At 46.6% G+C, this 25,230-nt stretch overlaps 2 protein-coding genes across 2 annotated transcripts in view; one reads left to right on the forward strand and one right to left on the reverse strand.

Moving 5' to 3' along the window:
- The first annotated feature begins 727 nt into the window (after positions 1-727).
- Positions 728-6,168, forward strand: SS18L2 (SS18 like 2). Its single transcript, XM_056862872.1, has 3 exons — positions 728-796; positions 5,278-5,354; positions 6,025-6,168. Exons 1-3 carry the CDS (start codon positions 728-730, stop codon positions 6,119-6,121), a joined length of 243 nt encoding a protein of 80 aa, XP_056718850.1. The 3' UTR covers positions 6,122-6,168.
- A 3,335-nt stretch (positions 6,169-9,503) lies between these two features.
- Positions 9,504-25,230, reverse strand: part of GARRE1 (granule associated Rac and RHOG effector 1) — a 71,015-nt gene continuing 55,288 nt past the window's right edge. Inside the window, exons 8-14 of the mRNA XM_056862464.1 lie at positions 24,529-24,626; positions 24,236-24,361; positions 20,365-21,356; positions 16,981-17,146; positions 15,264-15,398; positions 13,121-13,199; positions 9,504-10,069 (exon numbers count right to left, since the gene is read on the reverse strand). Coding sequence (XP_056718442.1) covers positions 9,755-10,069; positions 13,121-13,199; positions 15,264-15,398; positions 16,981-17,146; positions 20,365-21,356; positions 24,236-24,361; positions 24,529-24,626 — 1,911 coding nt within the window. The 3' untranslated portion in view covers positions 9,504-9,754. The remainder of the gene's footprint in view (positions 10,070-13,120; positions 13,200-15,263; positions 15,399-16,980; positions 17,147-20,364; positions 21,357-24,235; positions 24,362-24,528; positions 24,627-25,230) is intronic.

Here is a 25,230-nt window from a genome sequence, read left to right on the forward strand (position 1 = left end):
AGCAAGGCTGTTAATGATAGGACGCTTTGGAGGACTTTTGATTCATAGGGTCGCCATGAGTCGGAAACGACTTGACGGCACTTAACACACGCACACAGTAAACGCTGGCATTCACACAAGAGCTCCTTGTGCACGTGTGAACACAGTCCCCGGGTGATTTGAGTCAGCGCAAACTTTCTTCCATCCCTCCCTGGCCCAACGTCACGCTCCATCCGGGTCTTGGTACACCAAGCAAATACCCGGATACAGATAAACCGCGGCCAAAGTTGACGCAGGGACGGCCTCTCCCGGCCCCTAACCCGGAAATGGCGCGGGGTTATGACGTCAAAAAACCCCAGCAAATACCCGGATACAGATAAACCGCGGCCAAAGTTGACGCAGGAACGGCAGCTCCCGGCCCCTAACCCGGAAACGGCGCGGGGTTATGACGTCAAAAACCCCAGCAAATACCCGGATATAGATAAACCGCGGCCAAAGATGACGCAGGGACGGCAGCTCCCCGCCCCTAACCCGAAAACGGCGTGGGGTTATGACGTCAAAAACCCCAGCAAATACCCGGATACAGATAAACCGCGGCCAAAGTTGACGCAAGGACGGCCTCTCCCGGCCCCTAACCCGGAAATGGCGCGGGGTTATGACGTCAAAAAACCCAGCAGCCAATCAACAGCAGCCGCTCCTAGCGTTTCTTGCGTGCCGGAGCCTTGTTTTCATTCCGCTCTGGGCCGCCATGTCGGTGGTTTTTGTGCCGGAGAAACTGCGGAGCGAAGTGGAGGTGAACCAGGAGACGATGCAGCGGGTGAGCAGGGCCGGGGTCGCGGGGGAGCGGCCGCCGCACCCGGCGCGTCCTTTCTCCGCCTATTTCAGGGCAGCGTAGCTTAGCCCGCTCTTCTCACAACAGCCCTGCGAGGCAGGAGAGGCTGAAAGGGAACGGCTCGCCCGTCGGACAGAGCGGAGATTCTCCCTTCCCCTGTTTTCTACTTGCGACAACGCTACAATTACAATACAATCTCCTTTATTGGCATAAAATCGAAACGTGGGGTGTCTACATAGTAACATAGAATTGTTGCATTTGAGCATTTCTGACGAGGTTAGAACATAAATAGATAAAAATATGCTAGAATTAGTAAAAGCCCTCTAATTAACTTGCTGGCGAACATTCACAGCAAGGAAAATGCGCCTCCCTGAAGCATTCTGGCTAAACTCCCCGATGCCTAATGAACTAGAAACAGTGGTCATCAACGATGAATGGGTGCGCAACCTAGTCAAAACTATTTCTGAAATAGTAGCCCACACCCTTGGAGTCAACCAACAGAGAATTGATAAAAAGCTAGAAATTGTGCCATTTTCTCCAATATAACAGGAGAGTGATTATTCAGTATAAAACGAGCATTAAGAAAATCAGGGGAATGCGACTGTTTTGTCGAAATAGGGCCTAGGAATTTGCTGCGAATTTCTGCATAAAATCTACAATGGAATAAGACATGTACAATTGATTCAATGCAGTTATTACCACTGGGGCAAAGTCTCTCTGAAAGGGGGATTTTCCAAAATCTTCCTTCCAAAATCGCAGATGGCATGACATTAAATCTGGCCAAGGAAAAAGCTCTGCGTTGCTGAGGGTCCTAAAGATGGTACAAATACGGCATAGGCTCATATATATTAAAGAGAATCCTTGCAACAACACTGTAGGCTACGTCGTGAGTCTGATTAGCCCAAAGTCATCCAGTAGAGGTTTCATGCCAAGCGGTGGTTCTCATCTAACCATTGCACTGTGCTGTCTCTTTGGTAGTCCTTGTAACTAGCTTGCCAAAGTCACCCTGGGAGTTTGAACACACAAAGCTGCCTCATACTGAACCCTTGGTCCATCAAAGTCAGTATTGTCTGCTCAGACCGGCAGCGGCTCTCCAGGGTCTCAGGCAGGGGTCTTTCATATCACCTACCTGCCTAGTCCCTTTCACTGGAGACACCGGGGATTGAACCTGGGACCTTCTGCATGCCAACCAGATGCTCTACCACTGAGCCACAGCCCCTCCCCAACGAGTAAGGATTTCAAACCGGGCCACCCGTTTTTTAAACTAATTGGTGCACCATACTCTGATGCAATAGTAAGAAGCACATCATAATGGCCTTGTGGGGTCCAACCGAGCAGTGCTTATTCTGAATTTCTGCTTCCAGCACAAGGCACAATGTTTTTCTGGAGGAAGCAGATGCAAGACTTTCTGCAGCAAGTCTGGGGCACTGGCTCTGCCTATTCTGTGCTCAATGCAGGGCCTGTGGCCTATTCAATAAAGGTCTATTGATCCATGCTGAACTTGCTTTTTTTTGGAGGCTTGAATGGCTTTCCAACATTCCTGCGAGATAAGCTAGGCTGAGAAAGCTGGCTTTTTCCTTGGCCTCTTTCACTACTTCACAGTGATAGACAGCAATAGACCTGCATTTTTGGGACCTTGAAGCTTGAACTGTTATGGGGCCCCCTTTGCAACCAGCAACAAAGCAACAGTAGGGCAACATTCAGCAAGGTCCAAAGGGCCTTGCTTCCTTTGCAAGGACCTCGAGGCCCAAATGGTGGGGAACAGGGTGGTGGGTTGGAGTCCTTGAAAATGGGCCATACAGTGAGCCCCTTCCCACCAGCAACGAGGTCTGGGTAACTGCTGTTATCTTCTTCGACGGGGTTGTTTTATGGCAGATGTATTGGTTCATTCTCTAAAAGAGAGGTAGAAGGTCATCAGAGGGGGCTCATTAGGATAAAGAGGTGAAAATCTGATTTTTGGTATTAAAATGCACAAGCGAGATGAGTGCAGCCTGAATTGAGAATTTAGATGCCTTTTTATGGTTCCGATTGGCTCTAGCCTAAGGGCTGAGCTATAGAACTATTTAGCTGTGCACCAACGAAGGATTTGAGGATCCAGCTGCCAAAATGTAGGCTATGAATAGATTCTGGCGAGCTCAGCAAGCCCATACAGCTGGGGGTTCGGGTGCTGCATGACCCCAAGAAAATTTTGAAATTTGACCAATTACAGGGACATTTTGAGGCCATGTGAAATTGGTACTAAGAGCATATTCTAGGAACAGTATTAAGTACTTAAACCCATTGGCCTATTACTCTTTTACTAAAATAAAAAGGTAAAAGTAAAGGTTCCCTGTGCAAGCATTCCTGACCCATGGGGTGACAGCACATCCCGACGTTTACTAGGCAGACTTTGTTTTACAGGGTAGTTTGCCAGTGCCTTCCCCAGTCATCTGCCGTTTGCCCCCAGCAAGCTGGGTACTCATTTTACCAACCTCAGAAAGAAGGGACATTTATGGGGCAGTGATTGACTGGGCAGTGCTTAATGGAGATGGAAGGGCTAAAGCAGGGGTGTCGAACTCAATTGTTACAAGGGCTGGATATGACTTAAATGTCACTTGGTCGGGCCATGCCTTGCCAGCTCAGATTGAAAGTGGGGGCTACCTCATGGGCTCGATAAGAGCTCTCAAGGGGCTGGATCCGGCCCACAGGCCTTATGTTTGACACCCCTGGTCTAAAGTCTGACTGCTTGGTGCATTTTTTTGGGATCTTGCTCTGTAGGGTGCAAGGGATGAGACCTGAATCCGGCCTCTGGAGCTGGCTCCTTCTACAAGGCTCCTGCCTGCTTTTACCTCCCATCTGTTAACTAGAGGTTGCTGTTGGGTCTATCCCCCTTGTCTAGAAAGTGGGCAGGTCAGTGTCCCTTAAATGACTCGCAATATAAATAGACCACAGAGGGGAAAAAATTATGGTAATAACTCTTCAGCCAGGATCAACACACAGAACAAGTGTCTGAGCGTGGGGGGGAAAGGGGCCGAAAAGAGGCCATTCTCAGCTGGCCCTGGAGCAGGTGTGTGGAGGACATGTTAACCTCTTATAGGGCAGTAGATGTTCCATGGCCTTTTGATAATTGTGAGGTGGGTGGGGGACAGAGCACCTGGGCGTCACAGCCTGCAGCAAATTCACTACATAGCTCTGTGAATGCCTCCTTTGGGCGTTTTTGAATTCCTTCAAAATTCTGAGGATTGTTTTCTCACCGTTGTAAAAGCAATAATTGTGTGCAACGCCTAATCCTATTGCATTGTTTATCGAATGTACCATCCTGTCAAGAAAATCAATAACGTAAAATTTTTTTCCAAAATTCCCAAGGGCTCCACCTTGGAGTGATGTGATTAACCAATACAAAAAGAGTGGTGGTGAGATTTCTGGCTGTACCAAAGGTCAGATCAGCGCTGGAGGTGGCTTTGAATCACTGCTGATTCCTTTATTTTTCAAAGGGGAGAACTGTTTCTTGCTTCCTTGCCCTAAGCAGCGCTCGGGGCAACCTGAAATCTATTTTGTATCTGGTGCAGTCTGCATAACAGCTTGCTGTACTCCACCTTGCTGAAAACTGCAGATGGTGTGGATTTTAGGGACAGGGCCGTGGCTCGATATTTAGAGCATTTGTTTTGCTTACAGAATATCCCTGACCTGGATGGCCCAGGCTAGCCCAATCTCATGAGGTCTTGGAAGCTAAGCAGGTCAGCCTTGGCTAGTATTTGGGTGGGAGATCACCAAGGAATTCCAAGGTCGCTCTGCAGAGGAAGGCAATGGCAAACCGCTTCTGTAAATCTTAACTTAGCTATGACTTGATGGCACTTTATATACACACACACACACAATGTTCCAAGTTCAATCCTCAGCAGCCAAAGGATCCTAGACTGCAGGTGCTGGGAAGACATCCACTGGAGACCCACTGTCACTCCGAGCAGACAGTAGTCTGACTCAGCATAAAGTAGTTTCATGTGTATTAATTTTCCATCACACACGGAAATCTCTCTTGCTCTCCTTCCTTGCCTCCCCCTAATTTTTGTTGAACATCCAGCCTGAAGAAGAGTTCTGGAGAACTTGTGTTTTCTCAGAATTTTGTATCTCCCCCCCCCCCCCACAGTTGGTCATCCTAAAAGGTCCTTATGTGTTTATGCAGTCAAGACATTTATTTTAAAACCCAAGTACGCTGAAATGCTCAGACGGCTCACTGACTGTATATGCCATGGCCAGTGATTTCCATGGGCAACAATGTGCAGTCCTTGGTTAAGATTCCTGGGTGCCACAATGTAAAGTATTGGGGGTAGAAGAACAGGTGGATATGGTTTTTGTAGCCTGTAGTATCAGGCAGCATAATGCTTGGCCTTTGCAAAGAAAAAACTTCACCCACCTAATGAGATAGCCCTTTTAAAAAATTCATGTCAGTAACACACAGTGTGACCATTCATTCTTGTGGATTTCAGCTGCTAGAAGAAAATGATCAGTTGATTCGGTGTATTGTTGAGTATCAGAATAAAGGAAGAGCCACAGAATGCGTGCAGTAAGTACCTTCTTAGAGTCACCTATTACAGCTATTTGCTCCTTCCTTTGTGTTTCTTATATTCAAGCTAACAACCATAGTAGATTTGAGATTTCTGAACTGTTCAGACACATGGCAAGAATAAATCTAATTGGACCCGAGAAATGCATTGGAGCAGCTACATTGGAATCAGAGGATAATAGCAAACAAGGCAGGGGTCTCGACCTATGTAGGGGCTCCTGAAGTGTGTTAACAAATATGATCCTATCGATAACCTGCCCCCCTCCCGTTTTTAAAATGGCCTGAGAAATTGATGTTCCCAAAGATGTAAAATATTGTGACTAACAGTGTCAGTTAAAGGGAAAGATATGTGTGCCACTGCACTCCTCTTTCCAGCTCTTTAATATGTGCAACACCACAACTTTATCTAAGATTTCTGTCTGGGGTAGTCGGAACTTACATGAAGCAAGAGGTAGGATTTTTCTGTTATTTGTTCATTGAGTCTAATCCAACATCTTGTTATCTGATCACTTATGTTTAAGTGACTTTTTGGCTTCACATCAAATGCTTGAATGAGTAGAGATCTAGATTCTTGTGTCAGTTGCACATTGGCTAGAGGAGACATGCTTACTTACACGGTTTGCCATAGAGAATTCTTCACTGTTGTGTTGTCTTTTTTTTTTTTTAACAGGCACCAACACACTTTGCACAGAAATCTGATTTACTTGGCTACTATTTCTGAGGCATCTCCCTCTACTGCTATAGAGAAGACAGCAGACAGTGTCTGAATACAGATGCCTGCCTGGAGAAAGTATGAAGGGGGAGTCTGTCTGGAAGAGCCAGCAGAATTGTGCTGCTTTGCCAGTAAATAAACTTTTTGTAGCCCCAGAAAGAAGTGGCTGAGCACACAGTGTCATGAAAGGTTTGCCCGTTAGGATGCTGTGCAGAAGGGTTGAGCCTGCTCCATAATCAGTAAGGAGCAGGAGATACTGTGATGTAATCACTTGCTACTGTTTGAGGGATAAGACTGCACTGCAGACGTTCAGTACAGAGTCATGACATTGATTCGAAGCAGGCCAGTGCTTATGGAGAACTCTCCACTTGACCTTTGTTTCTTCAAACAGTGGCATAATTATGCTGTGCTACCAGTAGAGGGCATCACTAAACTGTAATATTTTTCCTTATCTCTCATAAAAGTGGCATTGGTTTTTATCCATTGAATCTAGGTATTCTCGTCAAAAATAAACCTCCCTGCAGATCTGATATTTTGGCATTGTATTTTTCCCCCCAAACAGCAGGCCCCGCAGGGCTCAGCAATGACTTTGTAAACTCCCCACCCCCATTTAGAATGCTAGTTACTATTTAAGGTGGCTGGCAGCATCTTCCCTTACAAGATGGCAGTGAACCAGTTAAGCATAGCCATGGATGGAACATCCCTACTTCATACTACCAGTTGGTTGTTGCTCTCCCAATACTGGAACACATGTATTCTCTTTCCCCAGCAGTGTAGCTCATGCCTAATTATTTTAAAGCTGCAAAATGATACCTCCAGCAGCAGCTTCTAGAGCAATTGCTTCTTTTAGAAAAAATACTTGCAGCTGCTAAAAATGCCAAGGTGGTTCACGGATGCCATTGCTGCTTCTCTCAAAAATACCCTGTTGGTGGAAAGGAGCCCCTTCCTCAAATGTATAAACAAGCCACCTCTATCTGTCCATTATGCTATAAAAGGGGATTCTGCATTACAAATTAATCCTATTCCTCCACCATCACTGGGTTCAGAGCTGAAGGAGAACAGCGTCTCAAAACAAAAGTTATTAACTATAACTGCAAAATGGCTAGGATATGACACTAGAGAATCTTGGATAAAGGCTTGAACAGTTACTGAATGATCAAAGGTTTTGGCAAAGCGCTGGATCCAAAGCATTGAAATTTTTCCAGTGGAAAGGATACTATGTGGTTTGGTATACTCAAATGCAAGACTTCCTTGGGTTTTCATAGCTACTGATGGTATTTCTCCAAGCCTCTATCACACTGCACTATACAAATCAATGCAACCTCCTTTCGGTCATCTTTCACCATTAGGAGGTTTAAAAAGTCAGGGCTGCACCTTCCATCTTAGATAATGCGCCATTTTGAATTTTTTGAACAGTATCTGTGATTAATGAAAAACAAGTCTACTGAAGATAAATGAATACCTGTCAAGCTGTAAGTTATCTTCAGCAGAAACGTTATTTTAACAAGATATAACCTATTATTAAAGGTATATCTTTATTAAAGCAAATAGGTTTTTTTGTTTTTAATTACAGGCGCTTTAAAATTAAAATACAAAATATACAGTTCCAGTTCCAAAGCATGAGCTATTCACAGAAGTGTTGCAATACGGGTAAGTTAACTGAGCACCAAACCCCTTTGCACCTGGCAGTGTAAAACGTATGGCAAGATTTGGGTGCCGACTGGACACAAACATGGAAAAATTACCAATGTTCAGCATAGTTGGAAGCAGAGGAGGATGTAGCACCTACGAGACAAACAGGTTAATCTGTATTTCCACTCCAACTTTAGAAAACTGCCAGTGCTTGCATTACCACTAAATTGCAAAAAAGCAGTGTAGACGCTTTTTAGGGAACTTCAAAAAAACAACAACAACTATTTGTACTTTGATTTGTGGTAAACAACTGCAGTAGCCTTTAGGGGTCCAATATAAGTTTTCAATGGCATACTTGAGGAAACTCAGAACCACTTGTTAAATTCACCAATGTTTTAGCAGGAAGGTACAGAACATTAACAATCTACAGACAGAAAACAGCCACACGGACTGTGCAAAGCACATGACTGTAAAGTTATGCACAGCAAACAACTCTGTAAACATGGTAAAGGGGTAGGTTACAGGGAACATGGTGACAATATCATAAATACAGGCAACATTGGCATCTTCAACCAGCACAAATAGTAACATTCGAGGCCTGCCAAGATGGCCCACTGCTACACAAGCAGAAGGGGGAAGGGAAGGCGCTTTGACCCTCCCTACCCAAACGGTTAGTGTTGTGTATTTTTCCACTTATATATAATTTGGTATCTTTAATATACACATGTACTTAAGTTTGTAGAAAATGGGAACTTAAATGTGCTTTTTATCTTCATCAAAAAACTATATGCATTTATAACTAATAACCCATTTTTACTTGTTCAATGTATTAGAATGATATGACTTAAGAAAATATAAAAATAATATTAATACTGTCAAAAACCTTTATACCAGAAAATATTGTGGTTTATAATTACTCTTCCAAAGATGAAATATGAAAATTTAAATAGGTTTTTTTTATAAAGACTTCTCTTGCCTCAATTAATATACAATGGGATAACTATACATATTTACCTTTTCCCCCCTCCCCAATTTAAGCACCAGTCACTCCCCCAGATCCACTTTGGTTGGAAGATAGTTCCTAATTCCACAGGTTCACTTATTTAATGGCACATATTGACTGAAAGTAGTTAACTTTAATTCTTAGCACTACAAAAAAATAGTGTTTCTAAGTTCTCTCTCTTCTGAGCCAGCTCATGTTTACACACTAAGTCTAGCACTGAAATAAGACTTTAAATATTTGCAAGTAGTCTTAACTATTCTTTCATACATTTAAGGAGCACTGTATGGATAATGCCTTTGGCCAAATGTAAAAATATCAAATTGTGTACTTGAAACATAGTGAGAGCCCACAGATGAATGCAGTCCACCAAGAACAATTTTGTGGGGCTTGAGCATAGGTTCCAGGTGGATCGGGCCTGCTGATTGGCCAGGTCACATGCAACCTAACTGGAACAGTTCCAGCTGTTATTTCTGCATGAATAAAATAACTGGAAAGATCAGTTTTGTAGTTGCCTTTGAACCACTGCTGTCACAAAGAGCTTGTGTGGCACATTAACAACCAACAGTTTTTTTAAAAAAAGTTTCAGCAGCCTAAGTAACCCGCATGAAGCCTTTTCTTTTAATCTTCTGTCAGTTAGAAATCTAAACAAGATGAGTGTTGAGCAAAACTGACTGCAAGATTTGCTTTAAAGTACTCAAAATTCATTTTAGCAAGAAATGGCAACTATAAATCTATATGAAAAAATAGCTATAAAATACAGTGTTTTCTGTGGTAATAATGTAGCAGGGCTTTTTTGTTTTGATTTTAGCAGGGTAAAAGTTAAGTCCACACGCTTTGAAAGCATCACAGTTTAGGGCTGTTGTGTATACACCTAATACCTTGGCACCATATGCTCAGCACTGAGAGAGAGAGAGACCATCACTAAAAGCTGTCACTCCACAGAACAACCAGAAGACAGCCACCACCGCACAACTGTAAAAACAAATGAAGGTTCGTCATGTTGAAGACTTTGGTCCTCTGCTGCTGTGTCTCGCTAGGGGGGAAAAAGGGGGGTCAGTATTGATGCATATAGGATGGTCTACGTTCGTGCTTGACTGGGAAAGGTTTAAAGCCCTTATTCATCGGTTTGTGCTGAGACGGCTGCTGCTGCTGCGGTGATTGTTGCTGCTGCTGCGCATAGGCAAAAGTGGAGGAGATCCCTGTCGATGGAGTGCAATCGCTGGCTGTTGACCAAACTGGTGACTGCAGAATCTGCATGGTGTCATTCCACTGGCTGGCAGGGTTACTCATCTGGTACAAAGACATGCTTTGACTCGGCAGCGTGTGCTGCCAAGGGGCTTTCGGAGGCCAGGTTTTGGTTTTGTTGTCCTGAAAAGAGACCAAGACGGACATCTAAGCCTCCTTGCAACTCATCTTCTGTCAGGGCCACATAAATCCCCAAGGGCAGGCTGTGACTTTTCCCCAAAAGAGTGATGGCAGTGGTGTCGCTGATTGAGTGGGAGAGAAGCTTGCCCCTGATGCTCTCTTTTGTTCACTGGAGCAATCTGTTTCATCCCATGTAGCTGAACATGGTCTGGACTACAGAACTGTTTTGTTTTCCCCCCACATTACTGAACGGGAGCCACTGATAATAGATCTTGGCTACCTGGTCTCCCCACCTTTTCTTTATCATGCTAGAACATGAAAGTCATCAACCCCAGGGACTGTTTCACAGGTAGGGTAAAGTATTTAAGGGAGAAGGAACAGAAGAAGGAAGAAATGGCCATACTCCCTTCCTACAGCATCTCCTTTCCTACCAGATCTTGTTTGTTATTGTTACCACCACCTCCTTCTGCTCCCCACCCCAGTGATCCCAAGCACTGTCACAGAGGAAGAGCATGCCCATCCCAACCCACAGAACAATCTGATGGGGTCAAAGCCTTCTTTCATATGGCCTCAGCTACTCCTGCCGTGCTGCAAGGGAGATATAATAAAGTCCCTTTTGCAGAAAGGGTATGTCCTTGTGGGGAGGGTAAAATTGAAACAGTCTCCCACATTTTAATCAACTGTCCTCTGTATGCTAGAGGTTGTTTTCAATTAATAGACCTAATCTTCACGGACAAAGAATGGCTACCTGTAAGCACTAAGGCCTCCATCCTTATGAAAGCGCAGGATCCACTAATAATTGATGTGGTGGCAAGATATTTACTGAGGGCAATTAAAGTGCGTGAAAGCTTGTGCAACTCATGAGGTAATTTTAGGGCTGTGAAGTGAGTAACTTCTAATGTATTTAAACCTGTTTTAGTGTCAATTTTATGGAGATGATTCTAAATTGTTTTTTATCATGCTTATATAGTTGTTGTATAACTAATGCCAATAAAGGCTTCGTATTCGGCCTCAGATACTATGCCACTCCCAGATGAGCAAGCCCATCCACCCAGGCATCTCCTGTACCAACACCGGTGGTGGGGAAGAGGGCCCAATCCATCTCAGCCCTCCTAAAGTACTAACTGCAAATTTAACTAGGATATGAAGCCTGCTGGAAAAGCACAAGCAAAGGAACCAGCATCTTAAAACCTTTGAAGAGCCCCCGATAAGGACAGTTTGTGCTCCATGCAGCCCAATCTCTTTTGTTTTTATAGCTTTGTAAGTCACTGTATGCTATTATTGATAGAAAAGAAAAAGGGTTGGTTTTTATATCCCAACTTTCTCTACCTTGTAAGGAAAATCAAACCAGCTTACAATTTCCTTCTCTTCCCACAACAGTCACCTTGTGAGGTAGATGGGGCTGAGAGAGCTCTAAGAGAACTGTGACTAGCCCAAGGTCACTCAGCAGGCTTCATGTGTAGGAGTGGGGAAACTAACCCGGTTCAGCAGATTAGTGTCCGCTGCTCATATGTAGGAGTGGGGAATCCAACCCGGTTCTCCAGATTAGAGTCCATGCTCCAAGCCACTATACCAGTGGTCGGCAAACTGCGGCTCGCGAACCGCATGCGGCTCTTTGGCCCCTAAAGTGCAGCTCTCGAGGAGGAGGAGGAGGAGGAGGAGGAGGAGGCGGTGCGCTGCGGCTCCTCCCTGCAGGTGGAGGCAGCAAGCAGCCAGCAAGTGGGCGGCTGTCGCCTCGCCTCTGCTCCCCCCTGGCTTGCGGCCCTCCGCCGGGGGGGGAGGTGCGGGGTCGCGGCCCGAGCAGGCCGGGCCGGCTGGCCGGAGGAAGGGCTGGGGAAGCACGCCCCCTGGAGCCGGAGGGCGAGGAGCCGCAGGGAGTCGGCTGCGGCCGAGGTAGGCTTTAGGCAAAGGCAAAACCCACCGCAGCTCCACGTGCGGAACAACTGCCCTGTTCCCGTCGCCTGGAGAGATCACTTCTCCTTTTCCTCATTTTATGGGCATGGAGTAGGGGTCACTGGGGGTGTGGGGGGGAGTAGTTGTGAATTCCCTGCATTGTGCAGGGGTTGGACTAGATCAGAGGGCGGCTGAGAAGCGCAAGCCAGAGCCCGGCCAATTGCGCGCCGTCATGTCGCCAAGAGGAAGCCTCCCGCGCGCCTGGTTGTTGTGTACACTTTGGGAAAGATTTCCAGGGGACCCGAAACACCGGGAGGCAGACGGAGGGAGGCGGTGCGAGACGGCGGGGGCAGGGAAAAGGCTGAGCCGCTGCAGATCCCAGCTGGGGAACGGCCGACTCACCAAAAGCGAGGCGCAGACAGGGCAGCGCTGTGCAAAAGCGCTCCAAAAAGAGAACGCGGCGTAAAGGAGGGGGGGAACTACAATTAATAGGAGGGTCACAGAGCGGACAAAGGGGTTTCGATGCTTTTGACATGCGGCACCGAAACCGTTCTGGCAGATAGGGAAAGCTCCTTCCTTGGGAAGGGTTCGTTTAGTCCTTGGAGAATGGATAGACTCTATAAAGTAAGCCACAGCCCTCAGTTTGCAAGATCTGAGCAAGGCTGTTAAGGATAGGACACTTTGGAGGACATTGATGCATAGGGTCGCCATGAGTCGGAACGACTTGACGGCACTTCACACACACACACACAGATGCACATTTCCCCCCATCCAAATTCTCAAAACTCTGCAGGGGGGCTTAATTTTGAGTTTGGAGGGCGTGCATGGGGGAAGATGTGCATCTACGGAGCGGCAAAGCTTAAGTTTAAGAAATTTGGCTCTCAAAAGAAATCTCAATCGTTGTACTGTTGATATTTGGCTCTGTTGACTAATGAGTTTGCTGACCACTGCACTATACCATACTGGCTCTCTCACGCTGGGTATAAATGTTCTAAATAAATGTACTACATTAAGTTTAGAATTTTAAAGTTCAAGCGCAATTGACTGGTGGGGAATTCAAATCAGCATTTTTCAAACATGCCCGTAGAAGCCCATTTCCAAGCCATTACCAGTGATAACACTCTTAATTGTCCCAACAGCACAGCACAACTTGTTACTTACCTGACTGTGATCATCCACTGTAGAAAGGAGCGGTGGCGATGGAAGCATGGTGGGATCTTGCTCGCCACTGCTGTGTTTTCTGTGGGGATATTTATTCAGTGAGAATATATATGGCCTTGTTAGCCAGACCTGCTAAAGGCAGAATCTTAGGAGAGCTGAGACAGGCAAACAGGCAAATATTGCATCAAATGTGTAAAAAATATCTTCATAATACAAAAGGAGGGGAGACGGCAGCTTTCAGAAAATAATTCGGAACTAAGGGGCAATTCTAACATTATACCCAATATCCTGACACAATATTACAAGAGGCCTGTGGACTAGAACAAACTCTTGATCACCTTAAGAACTGGGAGTCAATGCTTCATATACTAACATTAAAAGTGAGGCTTTGTGCATCCACAGTAACCCAATATTTAATGCTGAATTCTTCTCAAAACACTGCATAAAGCATGACTGATGTACTTAATTTTTTGTTAATCGCATTCTATTCAAAGCTGCCATCATACTCGAGAAATTAGCACGACTAGCTCTAAGGTATGAGTAACCCTGTTCGATCAGGTCAAGGATGCAGCACCCCTTCACCCCCGGCACAACGGCCGGCCTGTTGCCTTCAGGAAGCCCTCAAGCACTGGCACTAGCCCTCCCCCATAGTCTGTCCCTCATCATCTGGAAGCCAGCTAGTCTCCCGACTCTGCACACAACAGTGGTTTGGAAACAAAACATTAGCCACAGCCATTCACCAGAGGCGTGTTGATGAACAGTCTTCCAGTTCTTCAGTCAACTAGATCCACTCACTAGAGCAGTGTGGTACTCACTTCATGGATCACAGACAGCCATATTCACAATTCCCGTCAAAAGAACCTCATGACTACTATATGTCTTGTGCAATATCGCCAAACTCAGGCAACCAATAATGTAACTCTTTACATTACCAGAGCATCTCTGAGCATTTAGGGTTGTCTTTCCTTACAACTGCTGAACCTTAGCCGGCCCTTAAGTATCTGGAGTGAGAACAGCTTACAAGTCAGAGATGATACAAAACAGCATGCAAGCTTTTGAGTTTTCTGTAACTAATAGGCTGGAATTTAAAAAATGCTTCCCTATATTAAAAGCTCCCTATTTTCAATATTCACTTTAGTTCTATGGGAGAAGGGGTGGTTAGAACCTCTATCTGTGCTGAGTTTTCTACTTGCAAGGAGTTTTGTTTTATGGGCTGGCATTCCACAGCAATACGCCCCATTCCGCCACTTCATTCAGCAGCATATGTTGGCCCAGACTCATATCAAAGCTGTGGAAATGAAGGGCTTCTGTGCATAAATGTCAAGGGAAAGCTGTGCCATATCCCCCATATCTAAAGAAGCTGCCCACTTGCCTAGAACATGGGGTGGATGCTATGAGAAACCGTGTTCAGGAGAGCCACAGGTGGCTCCCGAGCCACTCAGTATCACTGTATGAGACTCAAATATCGATTCTCTGACTGGTATTTCATAGCAGTATTTGCATGCAAATGGGAGCCGCAGCCTATGAGTATACCAAGATCAGACCCAAGTTTTCAAACACAGGTTTGGCACAAATATATATGCCCCCTGCCCATGGTCTATAATATAATATACGAACAGGCCTGCATCTGTAACAAAGAACCAGCAGACCTCACCCCATGCTGCATTTCCTAGCTCTCTGATGCTTACTAAGGTCCAGGAGTAATAAGATGACACCACCCACGGCACAGTAGTTGAAACCCCAGTTCCAAAAACCCGATGGATAGGAGCCGGTGCCTCAATCTTCCTTTCAAATAAATAAAGCAATTTGCATGCAACCCCCAAAAGCTCTCCCCTGATGCCAATACAAGGTCAGTCAACAAATTGGGGGGGGGGGGAGAGAGGTTTCTGGGATTTCCAGATCTAGTTTGTTTTGTGACTCACATGTCAACAGTCAGAACGGAGCTGTCAGGTTGGCGGCAGGGAGTATACTCTGCCTGCTACTTCAAAACAACTACACATGCTCTCTCCTCAGGGGGATGGGCTCTCAGTGAGAATTTTAGGAGCTTTAGCTCTGCAAAGGTACTGTGCATATTTGCAGAGAGACCACAAAGCATCTGGGATCCTGCTTTGTCATGGAAGTCAAAGGGATCCCCTCTGCTCACCTTCTTTGCTTGACTGCAGCAACGATGTCTGGCCCTGAGAACATGGAAAACAGGCTGTCTCCATTGGCAGAGGAGGTCTCATCGCTGGAACTGGCAGAATCACCCTGAGTGCCCGACCAGCTGCTGGTCATCTCACTAAGAGAAGACAAGGGAGCAGTCAGAATGTGTGTGGGGATATGAGCACCCAAAGGTGAAATTTTACATCATCATCATCATCTTATATTTTAATAGCCAAATTAGCCAAACCTGAGGATACTTAAACCTGGTGACTGGAGCTGTGAATGGGAAAGACATATCTTTCTAGAAACCTGAAAAGGGCACCAAGTTTGCAGAAAAACGTGAAATAAAAAAATACACTGGAGGGTTTAAAAAGCCCCAAAATGATAAAAGGAGCAGCTGTAGCTTTAAGCAACGGATTCCCTCAGTGGCCGTTGCTAGGCAACCACAGTATTCCAGACTGGGTTTCTGTGAATGAAAAGGTAGGGGGAGGGGAAAGGGTTCTTTCCAGGCCTATTTTGTCCTTTGAAGGAGGACTCATTGGGGCCAAAGTCTGGCTAGGCTTGCCAGCTCCAGGATGGGAAATTTCTGGAGATTTTGTGGTGGAGTCTGAGGAGGGCAGAATTTGGGGAAGGGAGAGGCCTCAGATGAATATAAAGCCACTGAGTCCACCCTCCAAAGCAGTCAATTTTGTTGAGGGGCGCAGATCTCTGTTGTCTGGAGTTCAGCTGTAATTCTGGGAGATCTCCAGGTCCTGCCTGGAGCAACCTCTGGGTGACTTGATACCACCCAACTTGCATGACTCAACTAGGCCTGGCTACTTGCTGCTTTTCAACAGCAGACACCCTATGAAAGCCAGTGTGGTTCAGCAATAACAGCTTCAGAGGAGGGTCTGGGAGACCCAGGTTCGAATCTCCATCTTGCTGTGGAAGTTCACTGGGTGATTTTGGACCAATCACATACTTTCATCCTAACCTACCTCACAGGTTGTTGTGTGGTTTGAAAGAAAGAGAGGAGAATAATGTAAACTGCTTTGGTCCCCACTGTGGAAAAAGATGGGGTATAAATGAAGTGGCTTGCACCATACAACTCGGCCACAGGTTTCCTAGGTAGAGGCTGCTGGGGGGGGGCTGAAGACATAGGGGCAAATAAATGTAGGTTAGCTGTTAGGTGGGAAGGAGAGAAGGAAGCAGGAAAAGGGGAATAGGGCTATAGGGGCTTTCAGGGAACAGGAAAAGAAAATAGCGCAGGAGGGGGAAATGAGATGCCTCTCACAAGTCCTTGCTGGTTTGAATAAAATGTTAAAGAATCAGGAGTCTCTGCCTGACACTCACTCAAACTTCTTTGAGCAAGAAGCAAAACCTTGAGACATTTTCTATGTTACAAAAATAAGACCAAACTAAACAATCCAGTCTCTTCACAATGGGAGGGGGGTGTCTTATATATTTATCTTGTGGCTTCTACTCCTGGTATTCATTTATCCTTTCCAATCCTGACCATATTCACCTCACAGCTTTTTGCAACTGTTGTTACAGCCTTAGTAACAATTTAGAGCACCCATATGTCATTAGGGGTATGCCAGACTGAACTTGATCAGTGAATGAAACTACTTTATCCGCTGCTGCAGCAAAACGCTATTAAGCAAATAGTAAATTACTGAAGTTTTACACTCATTTGCAAAATGGAACATAATGAAAAAGCACCACAGGGGGCTCCTTACCCTTCCGTAAAATACTCAGGAAAGGGCCAGGTTCTGTGAGGGTCATCAGGATGAGGCCAGTTGCTACGTGCGTTGCTGGGGCGACGGAAGTGCTGTGCTTGCCTTTTCTGTTGCATGGCCTGGCTGACCCCGGCCACATAGCGGGCGAACTCTGGATCAGAGCCAACTGGATGTAAAAAGAGAAACCTGACAGTTGACACATTCGGCTGTCCCTACTACAATCATCCCCTCATCTAATCCTCTAAAGCGCAATTGTCTACCCCTAAAAAAAGAAAGACAGACGCATCTCTCTCTCTCACACACACACACAGACTCCACAATGTGAGCCAGTCAGCAACTGGGAATGTTTGTTCAAGTGCTGCATATTAAGCACTTAGCCAGAAAGTGATTTATGGGCAGGCAGGCATAATGTGCTGTGTAAAGGAAATGAGGACGGGGTGGAGGAAGAAGTCAGAAACTGGTGGCAGGCTATTGTTAACGTCCACCTATAGAAGACAGGTAACAATGGCCTTCTGCCAACCAAAAGTGATTCTTAAGAGGCACAGGAGACCCCCTTGAGCTTTGTGTTCATGTCTAGCCATGTCTCTTCTGACCCAGCGATACTCATCTCTCCTTTCCAGAGCCCCCCAATCCTGCGCTGAAACTGTGTCCACACCCATTCAGGAGACAGAGGTCTCTTGCGAATCTCTCTCTGCACATCGCACCCTGCTTGAGAGCTCCGCTGTGCATCAAGCTCATGGGGAGGAAAACCTGCTTCACAAGTGTGTTCCTGTTGCTAAGAGATTGCTCTTCTCTTGTGGAGAGAGAATAGACTGAAGAATGTCTGAAGGGAGCACGTCCAAGAAAGAGGCACAAAAGCATTCCTTTAAGCGTACTTTCTCTGCCTTAACTAAATGAAGACATGTCCCCGTTGCCCTGAGGAATCTAAGCAAGACAAGTGTGTTCAATTCTAATTAGATAAGCAAAGCTAAACACTGGCAAGGAAAACACGTGTGAGGAGAAGGGGAGACTATGTTGTGCTTTGCAAGCTGGGCGTCATCTCATAGGGTGACCAGGATATTTGAAAGAATCAAGCAAAAGCAGCAGCAGTCCCCAGTGTGCAGGCATGAAGATACACGCAAAGCAGACTTTCCCTTCTTAATCCTCCCTCTTCACAAGGCATCAAGAAACTGGCCACGGAGACAGGGGAAGGAAGGAGCAGTGTTCCGGATTAAGTGCATGGGCCTCGGATTAAGTGCATGGGACTCGGCCTCGTGATTTCGACCACTTGAAGTTTTGCGCTTAGGAACCCACCCCTCTCCCCAACCCATAAGGCCAGAACTGACCTTTATCAAAGCACCACCACAGGGTTGAAGACACACATGGCTACAAACAGCAGCCCAGCCGCTAGCATTTTACTGTCGGGTTCCTGACATGACCTGCTCACATGCGAAAGAACAACATGGAAGTCTAGGAGACATCTTTCTACCAACATTTGGGCAGGTGACATTTTAGGTCAGGCTGCTGTTTTTGTTCTTGTCCCCTTGTAATCCTTCATTAGCAAAAGGTTTTAAATCTACAGTTGTATTTATTCAGTTTAGACACAAGGCAGGAATATACCAAAGATGCTACTACAAAACATAGTTGTTTATGGCTTGTGGAACTGGAGAAGGAGAAGCGAATGAGCCTAGCCAGTGCCAAGGAAGGAAACAATATGCTAGACCCTTCACAAGCATCCCTGCTGGGAAGCATGGAATAAAAGGGACTTCCACACATATGACCCCCTCTCATTCGGGCAGCCAACCAAGGCAACTTCTCATATCTAATCCTCCACACGTACCCTCCGTCCATAGCAGAGTGGGCACAGCATGGGAACTTCTGTTCTCCCACTCCCATAACTGCCTCCATCATCCTCTGCTGTCCCTGGAAATTGGAAAGCTTCCTCTTATCTGCCCCTCCCCACCCTTTGCCCTGCTAGAGACAAACCAGATGAGGTGCTGGGAGTTGCATGATCTGAGCTCCCAGTTAAAAAAAATAATTAATGAGCATGCACATACAGGCCCAATTCTTCGGTTCTTGTAGGTTATCCGGGCTGTGTGACCATGGTCTTGGTATTTTTTCGACAATATTTAGGCCTAATTCTGATTAGGACTTGGGTTTTTCTGGTGTGTGTATGCATGTGTGTGCGCGTGTTAAGCCTTCTCCTGGTGCCAGAGGAAAATGGTGTTTAAACACCCACCCACCCCCACACACACACACATACCAGAATAGGGCACCTGTTCCTTATAGGTTTTTTAAAAGTTGGAGCCTATGATAATGGAATAGTCAGGATCTCATCTAGTCTAGCCTGTGGGCAGGGGAGAGAAGGAGAGCACCTTTCAAACAGTGCCAAATAGTTTTCCTGCTTTTGCCAACACCACGGATGGAACCACCCAATGGGTGCAGCTCTTCTCCAGCTCCAGAGAGGAAGGGAAAGTAAGGCCAAGAGCTGTCACTGGAAGGCCTGCCTTTGTTTTAAGGAAGAAGCTGGGCTAAATGGGGAGCTTCTGTGCACTGGGTGCAGGTGAGCAGCAATGGCAGTCCACCCTACTTCCCAACCACAGAATCACGGGGGAGGGGGGGGAGCTGAGCAGGCTCAGATTTGCTCTATTGCTGAAGTGATTGTCAGGGGAGATCTGCACCACAGTTATCTGTTAACTAGTGGTATGTGGCCTCCAAACCTGAGGGTTTGGTTTTTGGGTCATCATGAATCACAACTGACTTTTCATCCTCAAATGTACTACACATATTTTTAAATCTGCTATAGCACCAGAGTGCACACATTCCATTTGCAACATATTTCTTACAGTTTCTACCATTTCTAAAAGAAAAGTGGGGTATGGATGGGAGACCAGCCTAGTCAGGTAAGTGCCCCACCTACTAGTGGAAGCAATGCACTAGGGGAAGGGGAACATGAGCTGCCTACGCTTTCTGTAAGGACCCTAACGACCAGGAGGACCTACCAATCCATTAGTAGACCACATTCTACCTTTTCTGCCCATCCCTGCTTTAGAAAGAAACTTATGAACAGAACAGGGAACCAACTCAGGATTCTTTCTCTCCCACCCCCAATATTCATTTTTAACTTACTGCATGTTAGCATCTGTCCCAAAAGTTTACAGGGCACAGTAATGGTGTTCGTTACACTATCATTTGGTGTTCAAAATGGAAATGATAGGAAAAACCTCAGAGGGGCACTGATACTCAGACTGTATCTATGTACTTCCTAGTTCTAAAAGTGAGTTGCTCTGTATCTTCCCCCCACCACCTTCAGACAGCAGAGTCTCAAACGTACTACTGATGGGCAGCACCAAGTACACTAAAGCCCATTTCCCAATAAACATGCATACTGGGACGTGCACACACCTGCAGGGTCAAAAGGTAGGAACTCTCCCAACATCCCAAAGATTCCATCACTTTGGTCACGATTTGGCCATGTATTGTTTCGAGGTCCTTGTGGCTTCTGTCCCAACACCTCAGACATCATATTGTCCATATAACTGTTCACCAGGCCCAAGCTATACAAATCGGAGCTCAGGTCGGAAAAGGCATGATTGCTCCACTGATGCATGTGAGACAATCCCGGGCCAACAGTCTGGGCTGGCTGCTGGCTGGCATTGGTGGGCCATTTGCCAGGGGGACGCTGCTGCTGCTGGGGCCCAATGGGTTGAAGCAGGTGCTGATAAAACTGCATCTGCTGCTGCTGCTGCTTTTGCGGCTGCTGCAGCAGCCCTTGCTGAAGATGGTGCAGAGGAGTGTGAGACGAAGACTGAGGCTGCTGTTGCACTGCTGCGGGCTTCTGCTCTGCTGCAGCTGAAGAGGATGCAACGGAATTTCTCCTTTTCACCAGCGGGGAGGTCTGCTGGGATTTACCCATATTGAAGCCAGAGAGGAAATCTATGACTTCCTGCATTTCTTGGTCAGTTGGTAAATTCATGCCTTTGGCATCTTTGCCACCGTCCGATTTGCCATGGTCTCGCCTGTCAAGAAGAAACCCGTTGAGAGTCTGCTTGCTCGGGCTCTGCCCTGGCTGCCCGAACTCTGCCGCCCTGGGGAAGTTACCGATGTTCAGAATACTTTGCAGCCGCGTGTCCCCGTTGTTGGCTGTTTTTAATTTGTCCTCTGAGTTGTTTGCTATAAAAAGGTTTTTGGAAGGCGTACTAGGAATGGAGTAGCTCCCACTGCTGCTCGAATTTGCACAGGAGGTTTTCTTTGTAAATCGGGACGTCAACTTGGAGAAAGTCTTTTGCAAGCCGCCGGTCGATTTGCTCCCGTTTCCAGGTGGCAAGTCGATGTGGCTCCCAAAGTCACAGATCTCACGTTGGAGCTGGATTTGAATGCAGGGCATAGCTTGCTCCCTGTTTTAAAACAAAAGAACCAAAGAGACATCTTTACACAAGCAGGCATTTTTATACAAATGGGGTGCAAGACATGCAATCTGGGATTTTCAGTAATGTTTGGTAGTGCATTAAAAAATATGAAGGACTTGTGAAAATAAGAAGTGCTGTGTAAAATTCTGAATAAGTCAGTCTAAGACAGGGGTGGGGAACCTCAGGCCCGGGGGCCGTATGCGGCCCCCGAGGACATTTTTTGTGGCCCTCGGGATCTCCGGGAACCCTGCCGCGGAGGCGGGGCGCAGGGCGGCCCTCCCCGAAGGTGTTCCTGGGGCCACGGCTTACAGCACCCTTGTAGCGCCCTTTGGACCTCCTCTCACCGACTGTCAGTTGTTCGTCGGCAAGAGGGGAGGGACGCTTCCCCCAAGGCTGCCTCCTACAGCTGCGGCATGCAGGAACGCTGCGGCACATTGTAAGCCCCTCTTGCTGCCTGTCGACTGTTGAGCAGCGGGGCGGGGGGGAGACCCCGGCGGCTCCCGGTGGCAGAGCATGCATGCGGGAGCCGATTGGGCTTGGGGTTTTTTTATGGACTCTGGGGGGCAGGGCATGGAGACTGGGGCCCAGTTGCTTGGGGCTCCATGCTCCGCCGGGTGTGTGTGTGTGTGTGGGCGGGGGAGGTGGGGAGGCTGGGGCCCGGTCGCGCAGGCCGGCATGCGCGGGGGTGTGTGTGTGGGGGGGTAGGCTTTTCTCTCTTTTCTTCCTCTTTTTCTGTCACTCTTTCCCCTTTCTCTCCCTCTCTTTCTCCCTCTTTTTCTGTCTCTTTCTTTGTCTCCCTCCGTCCTTTTTTTCTTTCCCTCCGTCCTTTTCTTTCTTTCTCCCCCTCTCTCCATTTCTTTCTCCCTTTCTCTCTCTTCCTCCCTCCCTTTTCCTCTTTCTCTGTTTTCCTTCCTCCCTTGCCAATCGACTGTGGGCTGCGCCCCCCTGGTGCCTCATTTTCTGGGGCTCACCGCTGGCTGCCCTCCCGCCTGGGAGGGGGGAGCGGGGGCGCCCTGCAGGCCTTCTCTGTGTGGCCTCTCCTGGGGTTGCCAACCTCCAGGTGGTGGCTGGAGATCTAGCAACCCTAGCCTCTCCCCCCCCACCGGGAGATCTACACCTGGTATGGCCCCCGAAAGATGTTATAAATGTGCAATGGCCCTTGGCAGGAAAAAGGTTCCCCACCCCTGGTCTAAGAGCTATGTAATTTCCTCATTCAGAGAGACAGAGGTTGCCTTGAAAAGCTCCAATATCAGTTAGGATGGGCAACACTGAGTTTCTGAACACAGATGCTTAATCTACAAAAATGCTGTTAACAGATACAAGAAAAAAAGTTATAAGCATTTTGCTGAAAGCCATAATGCCTGGGAGATTCCAGGCACCTTACCTGACGCTATAAATTTATTTGCTAGTCTTGAGCCATCTAGCTAAGTCCATCGTATGTTGGATGTTTAGTTTTTTCCTCACATGCCTGTGATAAGGCTTGGATAGATGGATAAAGCTTGGATCCTATGACATCATTTTTCTCGCTTCCTCCACCACTAGCACTTCTGCATGCCTTAATGCGCCTTAAAAAACACAGATCTTGGGCACGAAGAAGCAGTATAGCAGCAGAGGAAGTGAGAACCACAGTGGAGGAAAAGTGAAGCGTTGTTCAGGTGTTCCATCTTTCCTATCTTACTGGCACCTGACTGGATAAGGTGTCCAGTTTGGTGCTGAGTGGGCACTTAGTCAGCATCGGCCGCTGTGGAGAAAAGCGACCCGCCCTGAGCCTGGTTTGACTGGGAATGAGGGCGGGTTTGACTGGGAATGAGGGCGGGCTATACATTTTAATAATAAATAAAATAAACTGTGATCTCTAAATACCGTATTTTTCCATGTATAAGACAACTCCTATTTTTTTAACCCAAAATTAAGAAATCAGGGGTCGTCTTATACATAGGGGCGTGTACAAAATATGGGGGGGGGGAAGAGAGGGGGACCATGGGAAGGCTGGTCGCCGGCTGGCCAGGGCAAATGGGCTCTTCCCTGCCGGCTCTCTTACCCACCTTCCAGGTATAAGACCTTCCAGGTGTAAGACGACCTCCAATTTTTTTCTAAATATTTTTAGAAAAAAAGATAGTCTTATACATGGAAAAATACGGTACATCTCAGCCGAAAGAATGTACTTAGTGTCTAACAACCCCCCAACCAACTCTTACCTGTACAGTTTCTGTTTTACCCAAATAACTAAGGAAGGCATTTAATGCTGACTTTACACTCTGTGGCTGCTCCATGCCTAAGCACTGCTTTCCAACCATGCATACAGTTCATGAATACTATTTTCCAACCCACATTTCTTAGACATGCACAGACAGCAGGATGTTGAACTAGGCCCAAATTCTGCTGCAGTTGTGCTGCACTCTTACGGTCAAGGGTGTTCACCAGCCTTCTCGATGCAGCAAATAAGAGGCAACTTGGCAGAGATTGGGACTTAACCACATTTTCTTGTAGCGCTTACAGATTTGGCAATCTTTTGCAATTTACTGAAACAAGCCCCTTTTCCTTTCTTTTAAGGAAAGGAAAGACCTGCGTTGTTTGCGCTCTTCTTTGTCACCCTCTGACCACATTTGTAGTAAGTCTCTCAGGATCAAGCCTAGGCCTGTTCAGAGCCATCTGTATGTGTGACTGGAAAGAACTGCTGCTATTTTAGAGATTCACAGCACCTTTGCATGACAGTGTTCTACCCACAAGCTATGCCGACTGACACTAGCCCACATCCAGCCTCCAGCTTCTTCATCCACATGCTGCCATGTGATGAGCCACCTCTGCATAACTCTTATTCATTTCTATTTGGGAAATGTGCAGCACAATCCAAACGCCTGTCCCACCTTCCTTCCTTCCACCGACTCAGGTCAAACACCGCGGTATAGAGAACGTCCACCAGCCCCAAAGTCTTTTCCGGATCCAGGCTTCTCTGTAGCAGAGACATCGTTGCAGGGTCTTCTTTTAGGCACCTAAGGAACATAAGCTTTCATTCAGACTCTTGTAGATATTGATCACTCACTCACCAATAAAATATTTAATTTCCACATTTCACTCACTCTCTCTCTCTCTCTCTCTCTCTCTCACACACACACACACACACACACACACTCCTGCCTGCATGTTTCAACGTAATTACCAAGTTGATGGTACTTGAACCACAATTCTGGAACCTTCTAAACTGATCTGCGGAGCGTACGCCTCTTTGTTTTCAATCTGTGCCGTATCCACAACCACCTAGCAATGTTGGGGGGGGGGGAGAAAAGCAGTAAGTATTCAAGATTCCAAAGATGCAGCTGTTTTTCAATCAAGAGTCAAAACAGCACCATCCCATTGGCAATATATTCCCACAAGAGCTGGACAAGACATGCATGGTGTAGTGAGCCAGCGTGGTGTAGTGATTAGACCATCAGACTGGAATCTGGGAGGCCCAGGTTCAAATCCCTGCTCTGCCATGGAAGCTTTCTGGGTGACCTTCACGCACCTTCAGCCTAATCTACCTAACAGGGTTGCTGTGGCGATAAAATGGAGGAGAGGCAAACAATGTAAGCTGCTTTAGGTCCCCACTGGGGAGAAAGGCAGGATATAAATGAAGTGAACAAATGAATAAATAGCTACCACTAGCTAACCAAGGAACACATGCTGGGAATTTCAATTTTGGGTGGGGAGGGAAGCCTGCCTTTCATTCCCTGTGATAAATCTGAAAGTGTCTTAAAAAGGCCACTGTCTACTTAAAGGTTTTTTAGCTGCAGACAGCTGAGCAGCTTTTCATTTTGTGCTTCTTTTGGGAAACCAAATCTACTTTCCAATTTCTTGGTAAACTCAGCCCTGAAATTCGCTG

The sequence above is a fragment of the Euleptes europaea genome, chromosome 17 (assembly GCF_029931775.1).
Source record: "Euleptes europaea isolate rEulEur1 chromosome 17, rEulEur1.hap1, whole genome shotgun sequence".
In the NCBI taxonomy this organism is placed as follows: Eukaryota; Metazoa; Chordata; class Lepidosauria; order Squamata; family Sphaerodactylidae; genus Euleptes; species Euleptes europaea.

Coding starts and splice junctions, on each gene's coding strand:
- SS18L2 (XM_056862872.1), top strand. CDS start 728: ATGTCGGTGGTTTTTGTGCCGGAGAAACTGCGGAGCGAAGTGGAGGTG. Junction 797..5,277: donor ACCAGGAGACGATGCAGCGG/GTGAGCAGGGCC, acceptor TGTGGATTTCAG/CTGCTAGAAGAAAATGATCA. Junction 5,355..6,024: donor AGAGCCACAGAATGCGTGCA/GTAAGTACCTTC, acceptor TTTTTTTAACAG/GCACCAACACACTTTGCACA.